The sequence below is a fragment of the Phyllosticta citriasiana genome (genome assembly GCF_038021145.1).
Source record: "Phyllosticta citriasiana strain CBS 120426 chromosome Unknown IWZ02scaffold_4, whole genome shotgun sequence".
NCBI lineage: Eukaryota > Fungi > Ascomycota > Dothideomycetes > Botryosphaeriales > Phyllostictaceae > Phyllosticta > Phyllosticta citriasiana.
In genome coordinates this window covers 569182-587040 of record NW_027117281.1, presented here as the reverse complement: position 1 = coordinate 587040, position 17859 = coordinate 569182, and the positions used below count along the sequence as shown (strand labels likewise).

General features: G+C 55.1%; 4 protein-coding genes across 4 annotated transcripts; 3 read left to right on the top strand and 1 right to left on the bottom strand.

Moving 5' to 3' along the window:
• Positions 1-235: 235 nt before the first annotated feature.
• On the top strand, positions 236-5514 carry IWZ02DRAFT_474219 (uncharacterized protein). The gene is made up of 11 exons (XM_066768993.1): positions 236-957; positions 1004-1538; positions 1589-1659; positions 1698-1755; positions 2389-2481; positions 2503-2573; positions 2596-2828; positions 2883-3266; positions 3318-4207; positions 4287-4618; positions 4669-5514. Exons 1-11 carry the CDS (start codon positions 478-480, stop codon positions 5461-5463), a joined length of 3942 nt encoding a protein of 1313 aa, XP_066624415.1. The 5' UTR covers positions 236-477; the 3' UTR covers positions 5464-5514.
• Positions 5515-5714: 200 nt separating this feature from the next.
• Positions 5715-8917, top strand: IWZ02DRAFT_202560 (fungal-specific transcription factor domain-containing protein). The gene is made up of 2 exons (XM_066762585.1): positions 5715-6215; positions 6368-8917. Exons 1-2 carry the CDS (start codon positions 5965-5967, stop codon positions 8778-8780), a joined length of 2664 nt encoding a protein of 887 aa, XP_066624414.1. The 5' UTR covers positions 5715-5964; the 3' UTR covers positions 8781-8917.
• Positions 8918-9807: 890 nt separating this feature from the next.
• Positions 9808-10820, top strand: IWZ02DRAFT_446186 (CDP-alcohol phosphatidyltransferase-domain-containing protein). The gene is made up of 2 exons (XM_066767214.1): positions 9808-10225; positions 10290-10820. Exons 1-2 carry the CDS (start codon positions 10117-10119, stop codon positions 10691-10693), a joined length of 513 nt encoding a protein of 170 aa, XP_066624413.1. The 5' UTR covers positions 9808-10116; the 3' UTR covers positions 10694-10820.
• Positions 10821-14269: 3449 nt separating this feature from the next.
• Positions 14270-17374, bottom strand: IWZ02DRAFT_202485 (uncharacterized protein). The gene is made up of 2 exons (XM_066762584.1): positions 14623-17374; positions 14270-14570 (listed from the first exon to the last, which is right to left on the bottom strand). Exons 1-2 carry the CDS (start codon positions 16962-16964, stop codon positions 14501-14503), a joined length of 2412 nt encoding a protein of 803 aa, XP_066624412.1. The 5' UTR covers positions 16965-17374; the 3' UTR covers positions 14270-14500.
• Between the last annotated feature and the right edge of the window lie 485 nt (positions 17375-17859).

Sequence of the window (17859 nt, the reverse complement as noted above, 5' to 3'; positions counted from 1 at the left end):
AACCTACCTAGACAACAGAAGCTGGGCTCTGCCGCCGTCCACCTCAGTATCATGGGTGGCTACGTCACTCCAGCCATTCACACGGACTGGTGGACTGCACTGGACTGCCGCCGGACAGCACCTCAGGCCGTGTCGCATCGCGACTGCCCATCCACCCACAATCTTGAGTCGCCATGCGCGACCCAAGCTGAGGCTGGCTCCTCTTCTCAATCCGGCCAACTCTTCTTCTTCTTCTTCTTCTTCTTCTTCTTCTTCTTCCTTTCTCATCTCCTGTTCTCTACATTCTACTCTACCTTGTTCCATACCATCTGCTTGCTTTTGCTCAACCCTCCATCACCGCCAGCCTTCCCTAAATCGTGCGGCAGAAAATCTGCCTGTATCTGATCCGCACGCCATTCTCCTCAGCCTTGTCCATCACGCCGCCTTCACTGGTACCCTACCAACGGCTCTATATCCTACTTCCAGATAGTCATCCAAATGGATCCATACTCCTCGAAAGATGACGAGAGCGACGGCCGCCAGAAAAGACGACGCGGGAGCCGTACTGGAAGGGTCATAATCGGCGCTTTACCCTTTGTAAAGCTTCTCTTCACGGTGATACGTGGCGTTTTCTTCATCGTTGGGTCATTCGCTGAACCAGTCAATCATATGAGGATCAAAATTCCCGAGGTTTCCAAAGCGGTCGTAAGGCAAAACACCCCTCTCGTTGTTACAAACCAGTGTTCCGACATAATATACGCGGCTGTCAATACGCAGTCTGGCCAAGGTCCATCCAAGACGGGATTCAAGCTCGAGACCGGAGGCACCCTCAACCAGACAGTATCGGAGAATTGGCAAGGCAGAGTATGGGGGCGCACAAACTGTTCTTTCAACGCTGCGAGTGATGGGCCTGCAAATGGACGCGCAACAGCCTGTGGAACTGGAGACTGCGCCGGCAAAGTGGCCTGTGAGGTCTCAGTACGTGTATGGAGCTTATCCTTGATGGACAGTGCTAACTGTTCAGGGCCTCAATCCCGTCACATTGGCCGAATTCACCCTGGATGCCGGCGACGGCCAGACATACTACGACATTTCGCTCGTGGACGGCTACAATCTACCGATGGCCATCATCAAGCAACCCCTTGGAAACTCGAGCTTAGATGACATTCCGCCCAACCTCACCAACCCATCGTGCGAGGGCTCACCTGGTGAACTCGCACCACCGACATTCAACCCATACAATGGCGGACAGCAGGTCTTTCTTGGTACAAACAGCTCGTTTCCTCTTGCGTTCGACACCAAGGTCTCGGATGGGCAGGTTTCCAGCTGGTGCCCCTATAATCTGTTGGTCAGTCCGCCTTCAAAGCCCGGTGATGGAGTGTATCCCTACCCCGACGACAATGTCAAGAGACCAGCTTTTAGCCCCTGCCTTTCTGCGTGTGCAAAATGGAACAAGGCCTCGGACTGCTGCACGGGCAACTTCAACTCCCCTGGAGCATGCTCCCCTAGCGACTATTCAAAGGCAGCCAAGAAAGTCTGTCCAGACGCCTACAGCTATGGTGTGTTTGGTGGATCTTGAGAGGCGGCCTACAGACTAACGACGGGGCAGCCTTTGACGATCAAACCTCGACGTTTATAATCCCGTCTGGAGCAGGCTTCGAAGTGGTCTTCTGCCCGGGGGTCGTTCAACCAACATCCTCGCCTCAAATCCAGCCGAGATGGGACATTTGACTTCGTCAGGCCACATGTCAGGCAGTGCAAACAACCACCTGCTTGGTCTGTTGATTGCCATGACATTAAACGCCTTGATTTTTATTTTTGCCTTCTAATTGGACATCTAGGAACAGCCATGCGACGCGGTAGTGATGAGCTCAAGATCTGATTGGTCTTGGTGGTAATGGACGGCGGGCCTGGCGCCTGCGACGGTGACTGTGGTAAAGATGGCATGAGTTATGCATGAGAGATACCCACGGCGTGTAGTTGAGGCTTTGCGTTATCCTGATAGACAGCTGCATTCCTCGTGCAAATCTGACTTTCGGAGTCGTTGTTCCGCCACGCCACGAGTTTCATGTGGGGAGTGGAATTGGTGGTGAGACGAAGAGGACTCGTGATGTTGATGTGGGAGAGGGCGTCGGAGAGTACAGCAGTTGAGGGAACCTGAGACGATTGACTGACGGAGAGATGTACGTACATGGACCATGGAGGTTATCAGTGTCGTGTAACGGGCGACTGGTACCAAGGCATGAGTGAAGTGCAGGTCGGACAAGAAAATTCCGGCGTCGGCCGTTGACCGACTGCAAGCCACAGCGGGAAGATCGATGCCGGCAACAACGCAAAGGGAAAACGGAGAACAGGCACCGTCAAAAGCAGCCAATTGAGGAATGTCAAGGGATTCGTGGGCCGCCTAAGCGAACCGGCCCTTGGCTGACCCTGGGAAACCTAGCGGCCGCCATCCCTCATTCGACACGGAATCACCACCGCCCACGATCCCATTGTGCAACGGTTCGCTTGGCATCTTGTCAGTTTACGCTCGACCATGTCTACTCACTCGGCAATTGGGTGTGCCAGCAGAGTGTCTTCCCCGTTTTCCAGACGTTCGACCAGAATGTCTTCGAGACATCCGTAGAAGCCTTAAATCCAACATCCCGCTACCCCACGCACCTCGTCGTTTGCCGACTGCCCTTTTCCACTGTCCATATCAAGCTGTTCATCATGACTGTGCCGCCATTGACGAAGCAGCCCCTGGATACCGGATGGGTTTTCAAGCAATCAGATGCGCCAGAGGACGACTGGCTGCCTGCTCCTTTGGTACCGTCGTGCGTCCATCAAGACCTCATTGCAAACAAAAAGTAAGCCTCTCAATAGCGTTTGATTTCCTGTTTGGAAACTGACACCGTTGATAGGATTCCTGATCCGTTCCTTGGCTTCAATGAAATAGAAGTCGAGTGGGTTGGCGAGAAACCTTGGACATACAAAACATCCCTGCCGGTTCATACCACCCCTGGCCACGATGGCCGCAAATATGTATTGGCGTTTGACGGCCTGGACACCTACGCTACGGTTCAGCTTAACGGCCGTGTCATTCTGAAAAGCGATAACATGTTCCATTCACACCGAGTGGACATTACCGAAAAACTGTCTTCAGACTCTCGAAACGTGCTCGAGGTCTCATTTTTGCCAGCATTGGAAGAAGCCAAGAAGATAGAGGCTGCGCATCCAGAGCACAAGTGGGTGGGCTTCAATGCCGACATGGCCAGACTCGCTGTCAGAAAAGCGCAATATCACTTGTACGTGTCTTCCACCTTGTCAAAACTGACAGACACGCTAACGACAGGTAGTGGCTGGGACTGGGGACCCATTCTGATCACTAGTGGAATTTGGAAAGAAGTCAGGCTCGAGACATACCACGCAAGATTAAAGGACGTCAGAATCGACTATGAGCTAGATCAAGATCTCAAGAATGTTTCTGGAGTCATCACATCCGCTGTAGAAGGGCATGAGGGCAGCAAAGTCTTGATTCGAGGGGAAATCGAGAGCAAACCCGCCTTTCAGGTCGAGGCAGAAGTCGACGACTACGGCATCGCCAAAGCCCGCTTCAGCATCGACTCTCCTGCTCTATGGTGGCCGCACGGGTATGGCAACCAGCCTCTCTACTCTGTAAAATCCACCCTGTTGTCTGCAGACGGCACTGAAATCGACGAGCACACACAGCGCCTAGGTATTCGAAAAGCCAAACTCATCCGACAGCCAGATGACGGGGGCAAGAGCTTCTTCTTTCAAATAAACGATACCGACATCTTCTGCGGCGGTTCCGATTGGATTCCTGCGGATTCTTTCTTGCCGCGCATCACGACGGCGCGCTACCGTTCCTGGCTGCAAACCATGGTCGACGGCAACCAAGTCATGGTTCGCATTTGGGGCGGCGGAATCTATGAAGCTGAAGCCTTCTACGACGCTTGCGATGAGCTCGGAATCCTGGTGTGGCAAGACTTTATGTTTGGCTGCGGAAACTATCCGGCGTGGCAAAAGATGCGCGAATCAATACGGCTGGAGGCGACTCAGAATGTCAAGAGGCTGCAGAAGCACACGTCGGTGGTGCTGTACGCCGGCAACAATGAGGACTATCAAGTGCAGGAGCAATTTGGATTGACCTACAATTACAAAGACAAGAACCCAGAAAATTGGCTTAAGACGGACTTCCCAGCCAGGTACATTTATGAAAAGGTACGTACGTCTTTCTCGAAAGCGCTCATGCGGACTGGCTGCTAACGGCTTTTCCGAGCAGATATTGCCAGAGGTTGTCGCAGCCGAGAGTCCAAGCGTGCCTTACCATCCTGGCTCGCCATGGGGAGACGGCCTGCCCACATCTGACAGGACTGTGGGTGACTTGCATCAATGGAATGTGTGGCATGGAAGTCAAGAAAAGTATCAAATCCTCGACACGCTTGGCGGCCGATTCAACAGCGAGTTCGGCCTGGAGGCGTTCCCTCATATCGACACGATCAAGCACTATGTCACGGATGATTCGCAGCTCTACCCACAGTCACACATGCTCGACTTTCACAACAAGGCGGATGGCCACGAGCGCAGAATAGCCACGTACTTGGTCGAAAATTTTCGTACAGTGACGGATCTCGAGGTTAGTGGGCTATGGAGCCGATTTTGGGAATACGACTGAGCAAGAGACAGGGGCACATACACTTGACGCAGCTCTCGCAGGCCGAGGCCCTCATGTTTGGGTACAGGGGCTGGCGGCGGCAGTGGGGCCAGAAGCGGTTTTGCGGCGGCGCATTGGTGTGGCAGCTCAACGACTGCTGGCCTGTAACGTCGTGGTCGATAATCGACTATTTCCAACGCAAAAAGCCGGCATATTATGCAATGCGACGGGCACTCGCGCCTGTAGCGGTTGCAGTCAAGCGAGCGCATCACGACTGGAGCGTAGCGCATGCGCGTCCCGCCAAGACGAGCGCTTGGGAGCTCTGGGCGTCGAGCAGCAAGACGCATGAGGTGGTCGGGACTGTTGAGCTGCGCTTCATTTCGATTGCGACAGGCAAGGACATCAAGCAAAGCGTCACCAAGACCGGGGTCCGGATTGTGGCCAACGGCACAACGGAAGTGCTCTCTGGAACAATCGACAACGAGGCGGAGGAGGCGCACGTGTTGGCAGCGCGGCTCTGGATCGACGGACATGCAGATGTTGTTTCACGCGACATGGACTGGCCGCAGCCGCTCAAGTATCTGGACTTTTCGGAGCGTGGGGTCGAGGTGGTGCAAGACGGGGGCTCGGTGCGGGTGACGGCTCAGCGGCCGACCAAGAGCTTGGTGTTTGAGGAGCGGCACGGGGTGCTGGCGGACGACAGCGCATTGGACGTGGCACCCGGCGACGTGCAGGTGGTGAGGTTGCGCGGGCTGGGCCAGAATGCGCGGCCGTTGGGGTGGAGGTATCTCGGGCAGCCGTGGACGCGTGGTGTGGCCATGACCTGACGCCGGGCGTTTGCACGCTCGCAGTAGAGAAACAAGCAGCGCGCGGCTGGACCCGGATCGTCCACCAATATGTTCTCGACAAACCTCATCTCCAACCCGCAAGGGAGTGTGCTCTTGCAGCCTCGGCCACTGCGACCCCGCAGACACTAGGCGCGCAGATCTGGGGGAGTGGGTAGTACTACCCAGCTTCGACAACTTCCAGAAGTGCAACCTTAATTTGGCCTTTGCCGTCACCATCCTCGCCCACTTTTTCTGTGGCCCTTTAACACCCAACCATCGCCGCCTTCGCTCGCTCCGCGCATCCGCCCCGATATCTCTGAGCCCTCGCGCCCTCGCATCTCAACGCCTCGCACACCCGCCGCCGGACCGCCCCGTTGGAACAATCGCCAGATCAAAAAGCAAGGTGGGATGTCGTGCCCAAGCGCGGGGTAGTACAATCCACTCCGGCTCACTTCTAGAAGAGGAGACAGAGACGTTGCAAGAGCTTGGGACCTTGGGCACATGTACCACACTTTCCAGGCCACGACCGCGGGCGTCCTCAAGGCCCCGGGCGACGGCGGTGACGCCCTTGGTGGCAAGCACTTGCGCCCGCAAGGCTCGCGTCGCATCACGACGACCAACGCATGCGTCGAGTGCCGGCGCCGTAAGATTCGCTGCGACGGACAGCAGCCTTGTGGCCAGTGCCTGTGGTACCAGCATCCCCAGAACTGCAGCTACGCGAAGCCTGCCCAGCGCGTCATTCCCTCGAGAAAGTAAGTCGACACTTGCTTTCCTCCGGTCGATTTCTCGCGTCACCTGCTTGTTAAATTTGGCTCCCCTTCAAGTGGCTGTCAACGTCATTGGCCCTTGGAATTTAATTTAAAATTTGTCGACATGGATCTCCTTGCTGACATCCCTGTCCCAGGCTCGTCGAAAAGCTCCAGAGAACAATTGACCAACAGAAACGGGTCCTCGAGAGACTTTTCCCCGGTAGAGATGTGGACAGTCTCAACTCCACTTCGCGCGAGGAGTTGATCAATTTGGCCTTGACCTTCCCGGCACCTCCCGCATCGTCCCCTTCGGAGAGCGGCACCCAAACGGCCCAGTCCGTCCAGACTCCAGACGACGAAGATGTTGATAATCTCGGGGAATTGTTTGAAACGACAGTGTTGGAGACACCTGCCTCGGATGAGAGTCGAAGACACGCACAAGGGCCCCAGCAAGGCCTCTCTGATTCTGTCAATGGCCTCGAATACGACGACGAACAACCGGATGCATATGTTGGAATGTCTTCAATGCAGGCGGCAATAAAAGCCATGCAACGGTGCGCTCCGGAAAGGGAAATCCTCAAACGAGAGCACGGTGTTGACACTGTCCCCCCTGGTCGACGTGAAATACCCCCTGTACTTGGAGTGGTTTACCCGGAATATTCGTATGGAATGAATTGGCTCGACCACTACATGGAGAAAGTCCACTCGTTCTTCCCAATGGTTGATATGGAGCAGCTGCGGATGGACTTTACATCTCAACACCGTCAGGACGCCGCTTGGTTTGTACTAATGAACATTGTCATGGCTTTGGGCTGTTTGGCGTCGTCGACACAGGATAACGACTACCACCTCATCTTCTTTGAAAGGGCCCGACAGTACCTCAGCCTCGAATCCCTTGGCAGCATGAACATTGAACTCGTCCAAGCCCTCGGAATCATGGCAGGATATTATATGCACTGGCTGAACAGACCCAACGAAGCGAGCGCCTTGATGGGAGCGGTGATGCGAATGGCTACCGGTCTTGGTCTCCATCGCGAATACTCAGTCCCGGCAACTCGCAGGCAAGGCCGTACCTCGAAATCTCGAGATGACAACCGAATTGCAGAGATGAGGCGACGAACGTGGTGGGGCTTGTTCTGTCTGGATGTTTGGGGTTCTACGACAACGAGTCGGCCCTCACTTGGTCGCATCAGTTCTGCCGTGTCAGTCCTTCCCCCAGGCAAGATCTCCAAAGAGCCAGGAAATACACCGCACAGGCAAGACATGCGGGCGCTGGCTTTGACTCACAACGTCGATTTTTGCCGCATTGCAACCCGGATCCAAGATACGCTGGCGACGAACCAGCTTTTGAAATACGAAGAGATTGAACCAATCGACAACGACCTCGTCGCATGGCGAGAAGGCCTGCCATCGATCCTCACCAATTTCGACGAGGAATGTGAACCATTTTTGCGCATCCCACGGCTTGTGATGAAGTGGCGGTACCAGAATTTACGAATAGTATTACACCGTCCTATTCTTCTTCATATAGCCCTGAAGAGAACTCCATACGCCATGTTGAGTGCCGAGGAAAAGGTTGCAGTCGGAAGGATTCGGGTCATTGCCGGCCAAAACATCAAGGACATGAGCGAGGAGTGCACCATGGATCTCATATCGGGTTGGAACGCCGTTTGGTTCTGTCACCAGGCCTGCTTGATTCCACTCATCAGTCTCTTTAGTGACCTAAGCAACACGGAAGAGGTAGCCAAGTGGCAAGGGCAAATTGAGACTGCGCTGGACTTTTTCGAAAAGATAAAAGACTACAGTGTGGCGGCGCGCAAGACCAAGGAGTGGATCGCTAGGATATATGAAGAAAGCAAACTCCACCTGGAACAAGTCACGCAAGCCGCCAGATGCCATATGGAAGCGCAAAAAGCGTGGCACCAGCAACAGCAGCAGCAACAGCAGATCAAATTCGAACAACAGGAGCCCACAAAAGCCGAAACTCTCAACCTCGACGGTCAAGAGCTCTTGCAGCAACCCGTCCAAGCTGAAGCACCGCCGGTCCGGCCTGATTTGCATCTTCCCATGTCCGAAGCCCAATACATCCAATACATTGCGGCACAATGTGGACAAAATTTATCACAAGCGCATTTCATCCCCGGCACCGCTGCTCCAGCCCCGTTCACCGCCACAGGCCTAGATGACATGTCCTTGTGGTCCGCACAACAACAACCACAACATTACCAACAAGCCGCGCCGCAGTCCCATCAGTATCACCAGCAACATCAACCGACGTCCATGACGGAGCAAAGCGGGCCGTCCAGTCTGGGCTCTTTTTCCAACTTCTGGAACGGCGACATGGTGTGGGACCGCCCATTCGAGTTCCACGACAACCCTGTCGACATGTTCGTGGGAATGGACGAGTACCAGTCGCCCGCGGCGAGCGTTGGCAGCGGTGGTGACGGCGGCGGCGGCGGCGGCGGCATGGGCGGCTCTGTATCGGCTGGGACGGCGCAGCGCGCAGGCTTGGGCATGGGGAGTTCGCGGCCGGGGACGGGCGTGCAAGGGGCTTGGGGGTTGGGGTGACTTTGAGAGGGCGGCCGTGTAATTGGAGTCGGTTTCCCACTTCTTTTTCTCGACGGCTTCAGTATTTTTCTTGGTTGATTTTGGGCCCGTCGATGGCGTTCCTTGACACCCATGCGCTCATACGGTATTCGATGTTTCCCGGTGGTATTTGAGGCTTTGGTTTAGATGCACGCGTGTCAGTAGGAAAAGGGATCAGCGTCCATGATGCACTGGAGTATTTGGATCGCTTGCGTCGACTTGTGGATCTGTTCTAGAAAGTAGCAGCAGCTTGAGATGGCACATCAATGTCGGAGAGAGCTTGCGTCTGCTGAGGCGTTCGTCTCGACGTGCAGGTTTTGCTGTTGTAGAGAGGCAGGCAGTGGAGGTCACGATACCTACAGCAAGCGTAGTTGCAGGGAAGAAGCGGTTTCTTGGAGAACCCCTGATGCCAGTCAGCGTGGTGCAACACCAACCCCTGAGCCTCTTGGTGGCCCCTAAAAAAAAAAAAAAAAAAAAAAAAAAAAAAAATTATTCTTGTGAGATGTTGACCAGGCCGACGCCGACCGACCGACACCGAGCCGTTGCGCAGGGCTGTTTACCGGCAGCCCCTGTGCCATGGAGTAAATGACGGTCGTCTGTCCAGGTAGCAAGTAAACAGCGCACAGATGCGGCCCGAGGGGACGAGCTCTATCGTGATCGTCGAGGTTGATCCAACATGCTCACCCCGAGCCCGAACAGATGGTGTTTGCAGGAGAGGGTTACATATGTAAGCGAAATGGGATAGGGATGGGGCGGCTCTGTTGGATGCCGGCTTGCGTCACGAAGCGGAAGGCCGGAAGGATTGCGGTCCGTAGGCCGTTGAATGGGGACGGAAATGCAGCTTCGGCAGGCTGGATTAGGATGGATGGATGCACTTGGGCGGGATTGCGCGGAGGAGGTGGTTGATGGCAGCCCCCACTGTTTACGTTGGATTCATGCACACTGTGTTTGCATGTCGGATTACTTGCATCGGTCCTCCTGGCAAGGTGTGAGCTTTGTTATCTTATCGGTTTCATTTTCTTGCCATCAGCTTGTCATCCATCATATCATCCATCACTCCATTCTCCACCCAAAACTCCATCAACCGCGACTCTTGCCCGCCTCCACTACGTCCTCCATTCGCACCCCGCCTTTGCCCACCGGCATCCCATTCTCGAAATCTTCTTCTATTCCGCCTCCACCCATCTGATACGCGACGCTCGTGTCTCGCCTCCCAAGGCAGCTCTCGACCCACGCCAACGCGCTCCGATCGCGATTTCAACCTCGCGGATAATCTACACACGACATTGCCTTCAACTTACCAACTACAAACATCACAATGGCCAAGGCAGACGCGTTAGCAAACGGCAATGGCAGCGCTGCGCCTGCCGCCGCCAAGCAGCAGGAGCCTGAAGAGAACATCTTCATGTTCATCCCGAACCAAATCGGTGAGCTCTCGGCTCCGACAAGCTTTCTCTGATGGAGCAGCCTACTGACTGCGCTATTCGACAGGCTACTCGCGCATCGTGCTCGCCATCGCATCTCTCTACTACATGCCGCTGCATCCACGCACCTGCTCCCTTCTCTACAGCATATCCTGCCTTCTCGATGCCCTCGATGGCGTTGCTGCGCGCCGATTCCAGCAGAGCACCAAGTTCGGCGCCGTCCTGGACATGGTGACGGACCGATGCACAACGGCCTGCTTGCTCGTGTTCCTCGCCTCCGCATTCCCCAGATGGAGCATCGTCTTCCAGGGGCTGATCAGCCTGGACCTGGCTAGCCACTACATGCACATGTACGCGACGCTGAGCATGGGTGGCAGCGGCCAGAGCCACAAGAAAGTGGACGAAAGCCGCAGCTGGATCCTCAAGATGTACTACTCCAACAACGTGAGTGCATTCGGAAACCTTATCTGATCCGCAACAAGAGAGTTTCGGGAGCCAAGGCCTTTCGGCAGGCAACTGTGAACCCTTGGCGTTACTTGCGAAACATCGCGACGGTATGCTAACACGACGTATAGAAAGTTTTGTTCGTCTTCTGCGCGTTGAACGAGTTGTTCTTCATTGCGCTCTACCTCCTGTCCTTCTCCTCGCCTCTCCTGACCCCGTCCCTGCTACAGCAGGTCGAGACGCAGACTGTCGACCCTGCCAATCCCCCTGCGCCCAAGCCCTCGATGCTCTTCACAAGCCCATGGTCGGCGGGCGCCATGGAGCTTGCCCGCGCCAACAAGATGGACAGCACTGTCCCTTGGATCCTTGCCGCCATCTCCTTCCCGGTCATGGCCGGCAAGCAGTTTATCAATGTGGTCCAGCTGGTCAAGGCGAGCAAATGGCTCGCCGAGGGCGACCGCGCTGAGAGGAAGAAGCTGGGTCTGCCGAAGAAGAAGAACTAGGCTTTCCGGGGTCGTAGTAGCCAGCTCGAGGCTGGAAACGATGCGTCCCTGGTTGACCCGCCGATCAATGATTCGGGCCGGAGGAGATTGCTCATGATGAGAATCGTCGAGCATTGATTCTTCCGCTGCTGGCTAGGTTTCCGCCCTCACGGTCCACGAAGCCCGCCAACCCGCGGAAGCAGAAGCAAACTGTGGACGCGGCAGGCCCATCTCGACGGCGCTACCAATTCGGTCTCTTTTGGAGGAGACACAAATCAGCAGAATAAAGTAATGAGACGAGGAGCATCCACGTTCGCTACATGATGGATCTAGTGAGCAAGCCCGTCCAACCCTCTGGGAAGATTTGCTTGCCTAAACGCGCTCGCTACCAAGTCGATTCCAAGCATCTCCCGTGTATTTCTTTACCAAGGCTAATGTCACGTCCTGACGACGGCTCGATTTTGCTCTACATTCCTGTTGATCTCTTCTTTTCTTCATTGTCTTGGCCCCTCTTCATTGTCACCTCATCAGCTCCATCGCATTGCCAGGCACGGGTTATTTTTGGGCACGGGCTTGTACGGTCGGTCTGTACGGCGGATTGGCTTTTGTGCTGCGCGGCGCATTTTTTTGATCTCCTGCGTTTTACTGTGGCTGGAGGGATGGCGATGTTCTCCATTTTTCTTTTCTCCTTCTCTCCTTGTCGTTGGTGCTTTTTCCCCAATTGAGGATCCCTTACGGAGATCTTAGGGGGAGCGAGTACTCATACTGTTGTTTTGACTGTAATCGCTGATGTGACGTTGTTTTTGGGAATGGCATTGTGGTCTTGTCGGGAAATCGCAAGCGCGCTGACTCGGAGCGTGAGCAGGTCAGTTGAATCAAGAATTGCGGCTTGCCGCTGCTGAGCACCTTTCTTTTCCTCTCATCTTTCCCCGCGATTGCGTTCATTTACAATACGCTTGAGAAATTGTTGAGCACGGTTCGCATTGGGATGATGGTGCGAAGCGCGAGTGCCCGCGGTCAATTCTGGCGGGATCGACCGTGTCCCGCGTGCGCGCATGCCTGTGAGTCGGTCCAGGACCCGGCCTGAGTGCTCAGGCGCAGCTATGGACAAAAGAGATGCATAAGTGGGGGAGGGGAGCTTGTCTGCCATGCATTGCCTGGGGGAGCTGACTACTGAGACGGGCTGGCTACCTGCCATCACTCCACCGTAACATCTTATCCATCCGTTTACAAATTTGGCCAGGCATTTGTGAGCAGTGTTACGACGGAGAAGCTCGACCTGCTGCTGGTTCGTGCACGATCTTCCGGGCAGTATCTACGTAAGTGCAGCGGAGTGGGCATGGATGAGATGAGGTTTTGTGCTGACGCGCGCGCGCATCTCTGGTCTTTATCCAGATCACTTGACATCTGGTGTTTTGCAATATTTTTCGGTCTTCGCCTAGGATACTTGCTGAACAGTAGATAAAAAGGCCTGCATGTGACGATGAAGGACTCCCAACGCGACAATTCCTTCTTGCGATGCAATGGCTGACTCAAGGAATGTTCGTCTGCTACTGCTCCTAGCCTCACTATGCCAGTGGTATCTCGCGAGTGCGAGGTTCTAGGAGGAGCAGCAAAAGCCGTTTGTTGGTGGTGGTTCTGGACTAGGTAGACGAAAGAGCTTGGATGAGAGACGGGCGGCTTACGAGCCGCGCTGGACGACGCGTTTGGCGCGCTGGCGAAGAAGACGCTGGAAGAGTACGAGGTGCCCGGCGCAAGCGTCGTCGTTGTGCAGGGGGGGGGGGGGGGGGGGGGGGGGGGGAGAAGACGTTTGCTGAGGTACGTCTCCTCCTACCTATCCTGTTGCTGTGTCTACCCAGCCTCCAACCATTTACGTCTTCCTCTTTGCGACATTGGAGCTGACATCCTCACCCAGGGTTACGGCCACGCCGTGCTCCCGTCGACGCGCGCCGCGAACCGCACGCTCTACTACATCGGCAGCATATCCAACTCCTTCACCGCGGCATCACTGCCATACCTCTTCGAAACCACAGCCAACACGACCTCCCCAATCCACCTCCACACGCCCCATGTCCTCGCCCATCCCCTCCGACTTCGTCCTGTGAGACGCCTACGCGACGCGGCACGCGACCATCGCCGACCTGCTCGCGCACCGGACGGGCCATGCCGCAGCACGACGAATCGAACGGCGGCAGCTGGCAGCGCAGCCTCAAAGAGCATGTGCGCAATTCGAGGAATTGGCCGCCCCTGACGGCCCCCTTTCGCGCTACCTTTTCAGTACTGCAATATGATGTATAGCACGCTGGCGCACGTGCTGGAGACGGCGACGGGCGGCGTGCCGTTTGGTGATGATGTTGAGCGCGCTGTGTTTGAGCCGCTGGGCATGCGGCATGCGTATGCGTCGAGAGACAAGGCGCGCCGCACTGGCCGCGCGCATGGTTCTTCACGCCCGTAGCCGGCAACGACTTCTTCCTTGCGGGGATGGACTCGGTGCCGAGAGAGGCGGGGAGGGGCGCTGATGGGTTAGTGTGGGTTGGTAGGTAGGCAGGGGATGCTGCTGGGCGGAGAGAGGGTGGGGTGGATAGGAAATATGGGATGCGACATCACGGCAGACATGGGGATCAGTAGTTGGTGGATCGATCATCCATTTTCTAATTCTAGGGGGTCACCAGAGACTTTGCTGACCTTGCCGTGGGAACACCTGAAGATCTGGACCGAAGAAGACACCGCCACGAGAGGGGAGAGGATATCAGCGCAAGTCCGTCTTGAAGAAAGCAGAAACCGGCATCTCTGCCTCGTACGGAGGGCAGTGGCTTTGGGCCTGATGCTCTGATGACAGCGAAGCGAAATTCTTGCAAGCCAGGTAGGGGGAGTATTGGTACAGCTGAGGGGGGGTCAAGAAAGAGAATCAAGAAACCATGACTCCCGAAGAGCATTAGGAACTCGATCGGATGGGAAAAGAAAGCAGAGAATACTGCAGCAGACAAATCAGCACTTTTGGTGTCGTCCGATGGTCGAAAGGGGCAGTCAGAGCTCGTAGTCGATAAACTTTTGGCCCCCGGAGCAAATGTCTAATTTCTCGCTCTTAACCTTTTTTTTTTTTTTTTTTTTCTTTTTCATTCTGTTTCGCCTCCTGTTCGAGTCTTTGGAGGCTTCATCATCGTTCATGCCGCGCACTGCTGTGGCAAGAGCAAAACAGGCTCAACGCCAGCCGGTATAGCGCGTTGATCTACCCAATCTGGCTCACGACAAAGTCGTCGGTAAACAGCCAGCACTCTTCCTCGGCTCCAAGCCAACTGATCTTGTGCGCAGATTCAAGAATGGTGCCAGGCACCGCCATGACTGGCAACTCTCAAAGACCGAGCTCCCTCTTAGGATCTATGGTAGGAGAGATTTTGACGTGGAAGATGGCCAAATCGACGCTGCAAACAGTCAGTAAACGTGGGAATCCACAAAATTCGGAGGTCTGCTAACTTCTTCTTCAACTTGATGCCGATGCCAGGCAAGTTGCCAACCTTCTTCATGTCGAACTTGGACAGGAACTTTTTGACGCCGTCCAGGTCCTTGGGGTCGTCCGAATCGTGCGGCACGTTCATGATGACCCCACTGAGCATCCGGCCACCACCCCGCTCCGCCAGACTCGAACCGTCTCCAACGAACTCGTATCCGTCGAAGCCCTCGTATTCGAGGCTGGACTGCTTCATGAGACGGTCCATGAGACAAGAGCCAATTCCCTGACGTTGGAATTTTGGGTTGACAAAGACTTCAATTTCAGCCGTGTAGCGGTACATGCCATGAATGCAGTGGTAGTCCCCAGCGGCGCCGAAGCCCAAGATCTGCTCCTTTGTTGCGCCTCTTCTGCTTCTGCCGGGCTGTTCAATCGCCACCAACCAAGCAAACGAGTCTTTCTGGCTTTCCGTCCAGCGAGCCGTCATCTCAGCGGTCGTGACGGCTGCTCTCTCGGGCACTCTGATGCTAGTCTCGAGAACGGTGTTGTAGATTTCCGTAATCTTCGCCATGTCGGCCGGCTGCGCAAAGCGGACGTAGAGATTGATCTTGGTGTTGATCTTGGGTGTCACCGGAGCATTCCAGAGGTCATGCTCGATGAGAGCTGCACGCTCTTCGTACTCCTGCTCGCGTTTCCTCCTCCTTTCGGCCTTGCGTCTTTCCTTCTCCCTGAACTTCTTGCTCGCTTCTTCAGAGCCCATGTCGCGCATGAAGGCGACATCTTCGTGCTCACTGTCCTTGCGGTCGACCTTGCAGTCAGGAACATTGTGCGGGACGAGCTGATTTGGGAAACCAGCCGTGAAGGTCGTCCACCATGGAACGCAGTCCCTTTCGACGCGATGGCCATCAAATGCTTCCTTCCACCAATCCTGCAGAACCATGCCGTCAATCTCGATGGCAGCCCAGGAGGGAGTCGCAATCTCATGCTCGCCTCCTGGAACCTCGATGGCAGACTCATCGCCAGGCTGCGGGCCGCGGAGGATCCAGGTCTGGATGAACTGCTTGTGCTTGGCAGGGTCGACAGTAAACGCTTCGCGATAGGTCCAATCGACACATGGAAGCCAATTTCCCTCCCAATCCACCAGCCTCATAGCATCGTAGTTGGGGTCGTCCTTATCGGGACCACACACCTTGTCCCATCCCTCATCATTTTCCCACTGCCAATGGGAGCCCGCAGGAGACTTCCCCGTTCCATAAGTCTGCCGAATCTCTTTGTCTGTTGCAAACGCTTTGCGTCCGCGTTCCTGCTTCGCGGGTGCGGCAGTAGGCTGTGGCTTACCGGGCTTGCAAGTCCAGACGTTTTTGGGGATGGCACACGCTGGGCGCCTGAAAACTTCCGTGACCTCGTCTTGTTCGTTGCCTTTCTTCACGCCATTTTCATTCGGTCGGTTGGCTTCAGATGGCTGAGCTGTGCCGTTGTGCGCAGCCTGTCCGTTGTGGTGAACAGAGTTGGCAGCAGCTTTCGGCTGAGAAGGGTTGCATTTTCTGTTACCTCTGCCCTTGCCCTTGCCTGTGCGCTTATGAGGCGGCACATAGTCAGGCTGAGGGCTCGGTGTCGAGTTGGGGTTGTTTTCTCCGGTCGTGTGCCGGGAATTGCGCAGGTGAGGGGGCACGTAGTTGGGCTTCGGCTGAGCCTCCATCTTGGGCAACTCGAAAGTTGTTTTCGAGCTGTCGTTGTGCATCTGTTTGTCCTGAGCGCTGGAGCCTACAAAGCTGTCGTGCAGCAGTTGGACGTTCGAAACGCGATTGCTTGGGTGAGAGAGGTGTGGTGAAGACCTTGGCTGGGAATTCTGGATATCCTCAAAGTTGAGTTTGTTTGGAGTTTGCGGCGCATCCGAGTCTGCGACAGATGCAATGTTTGTGTCGTCAGGCTGCTCGCTTGACTCTTTCCAGGTCCTTCGGCCGCGGCTGGCAGAGCGTCGTGAGTGTGCAGAGTTCCTGTGTGCAGTGGGATGTTCGTGATGTGAAGAGTGAGCGGCGGCTTGTAGTCTAGAAAAGTCAGGTCCACGTGGGCGACGGCCGCGAGGCGGGAAAGACTGCTGTTGTTGAGAAGCGGGTTTTTTGTTCGGATTCTGGCCAACATGTGAGGCAACCAAAGGTTGGCCAGGCTGGACAGGGACACGCTTGCGATTGCCGTGAGGTATCCTGCTCCTACCGTTGATGAGAGCGGGCGAGTCTCTCCGCAGTTGGCGCCGGTCTTCGAGCTCTTGACGCTTAGGAGCAACGGCTTCTTCGCATTCGTTGGCCCAGCCTTGAATGCGAAGGAATTTTTCGTGGGTGCCAGGGTTTCTGGTGTTGAGTTGATCCATTATAGGAAGCAAGAGAGAGAGGGTTGTCGGCGTCGTGAAACTCCAAGAGAGCCAATTGCAGCAGGCACCAACTGGGGGGGCACTGAAGATGTGGAAGTTTAGTGAAGATGGATGAGGACGTGTCAAGCACTCAGCTTAAATTTAGATCACAGACGTTGGAGGCAACCACGTGAAAGCCGTACGAAGGGAAGGTCCGAATAGCTACAACCGTTCAAAAATCATTCACCTTGGTTGCAATTTAGCACTGGCCCTGTGAGAGGTAAATATGGACCCAAGGGGTTGCGTCGAACCCATTCAACACTGACTTGACCCTTCCACCCAACAAAAGACATGATCGTACATAAGAAGGGTGATTGTCAACTTTACTTGCACGTTGGCATTGTCAAAGTCGACTCTTCGTCTGCCAAAATAAGTACCTCTTCCTTCGCCACCGAAAACACAGTATGAGCACGATACGAAAACATTCACCTTGACTCCGTGCCGATATTGCCAAAGCATCTTTTCGCAGTCTCCATTCGGCCGCCTGCTCATCTGGCGCTTCGCCGATCGCCCTGAAGAAGACATGGAGATGCAGGGCGGTCTAGCTATGTTACCCTCAGAAATACCAGCTCCACAGGCACCACAGACATAATCACCACCTTCAACCATGCTGGAGAAACGAGAGGGAACCACAAGGAAATTTGCTGCCGCTGCGTATCGCAGGTTAGCGACCAAAAGTTTCGTCTCTGCCCTGGTTCAACAAGGCTTCAAGACCATTTTCTCTCGACCGATCAGAAGGACGGAGTGATTCGACGATTGTGGAGGCATGGAACACACGATTGCTACGGGATAATATCGTTGGGGTCCATTCGGGGTAGACAGAGAGTGACTCGTCGCCCTCCACAAAAATTTATCT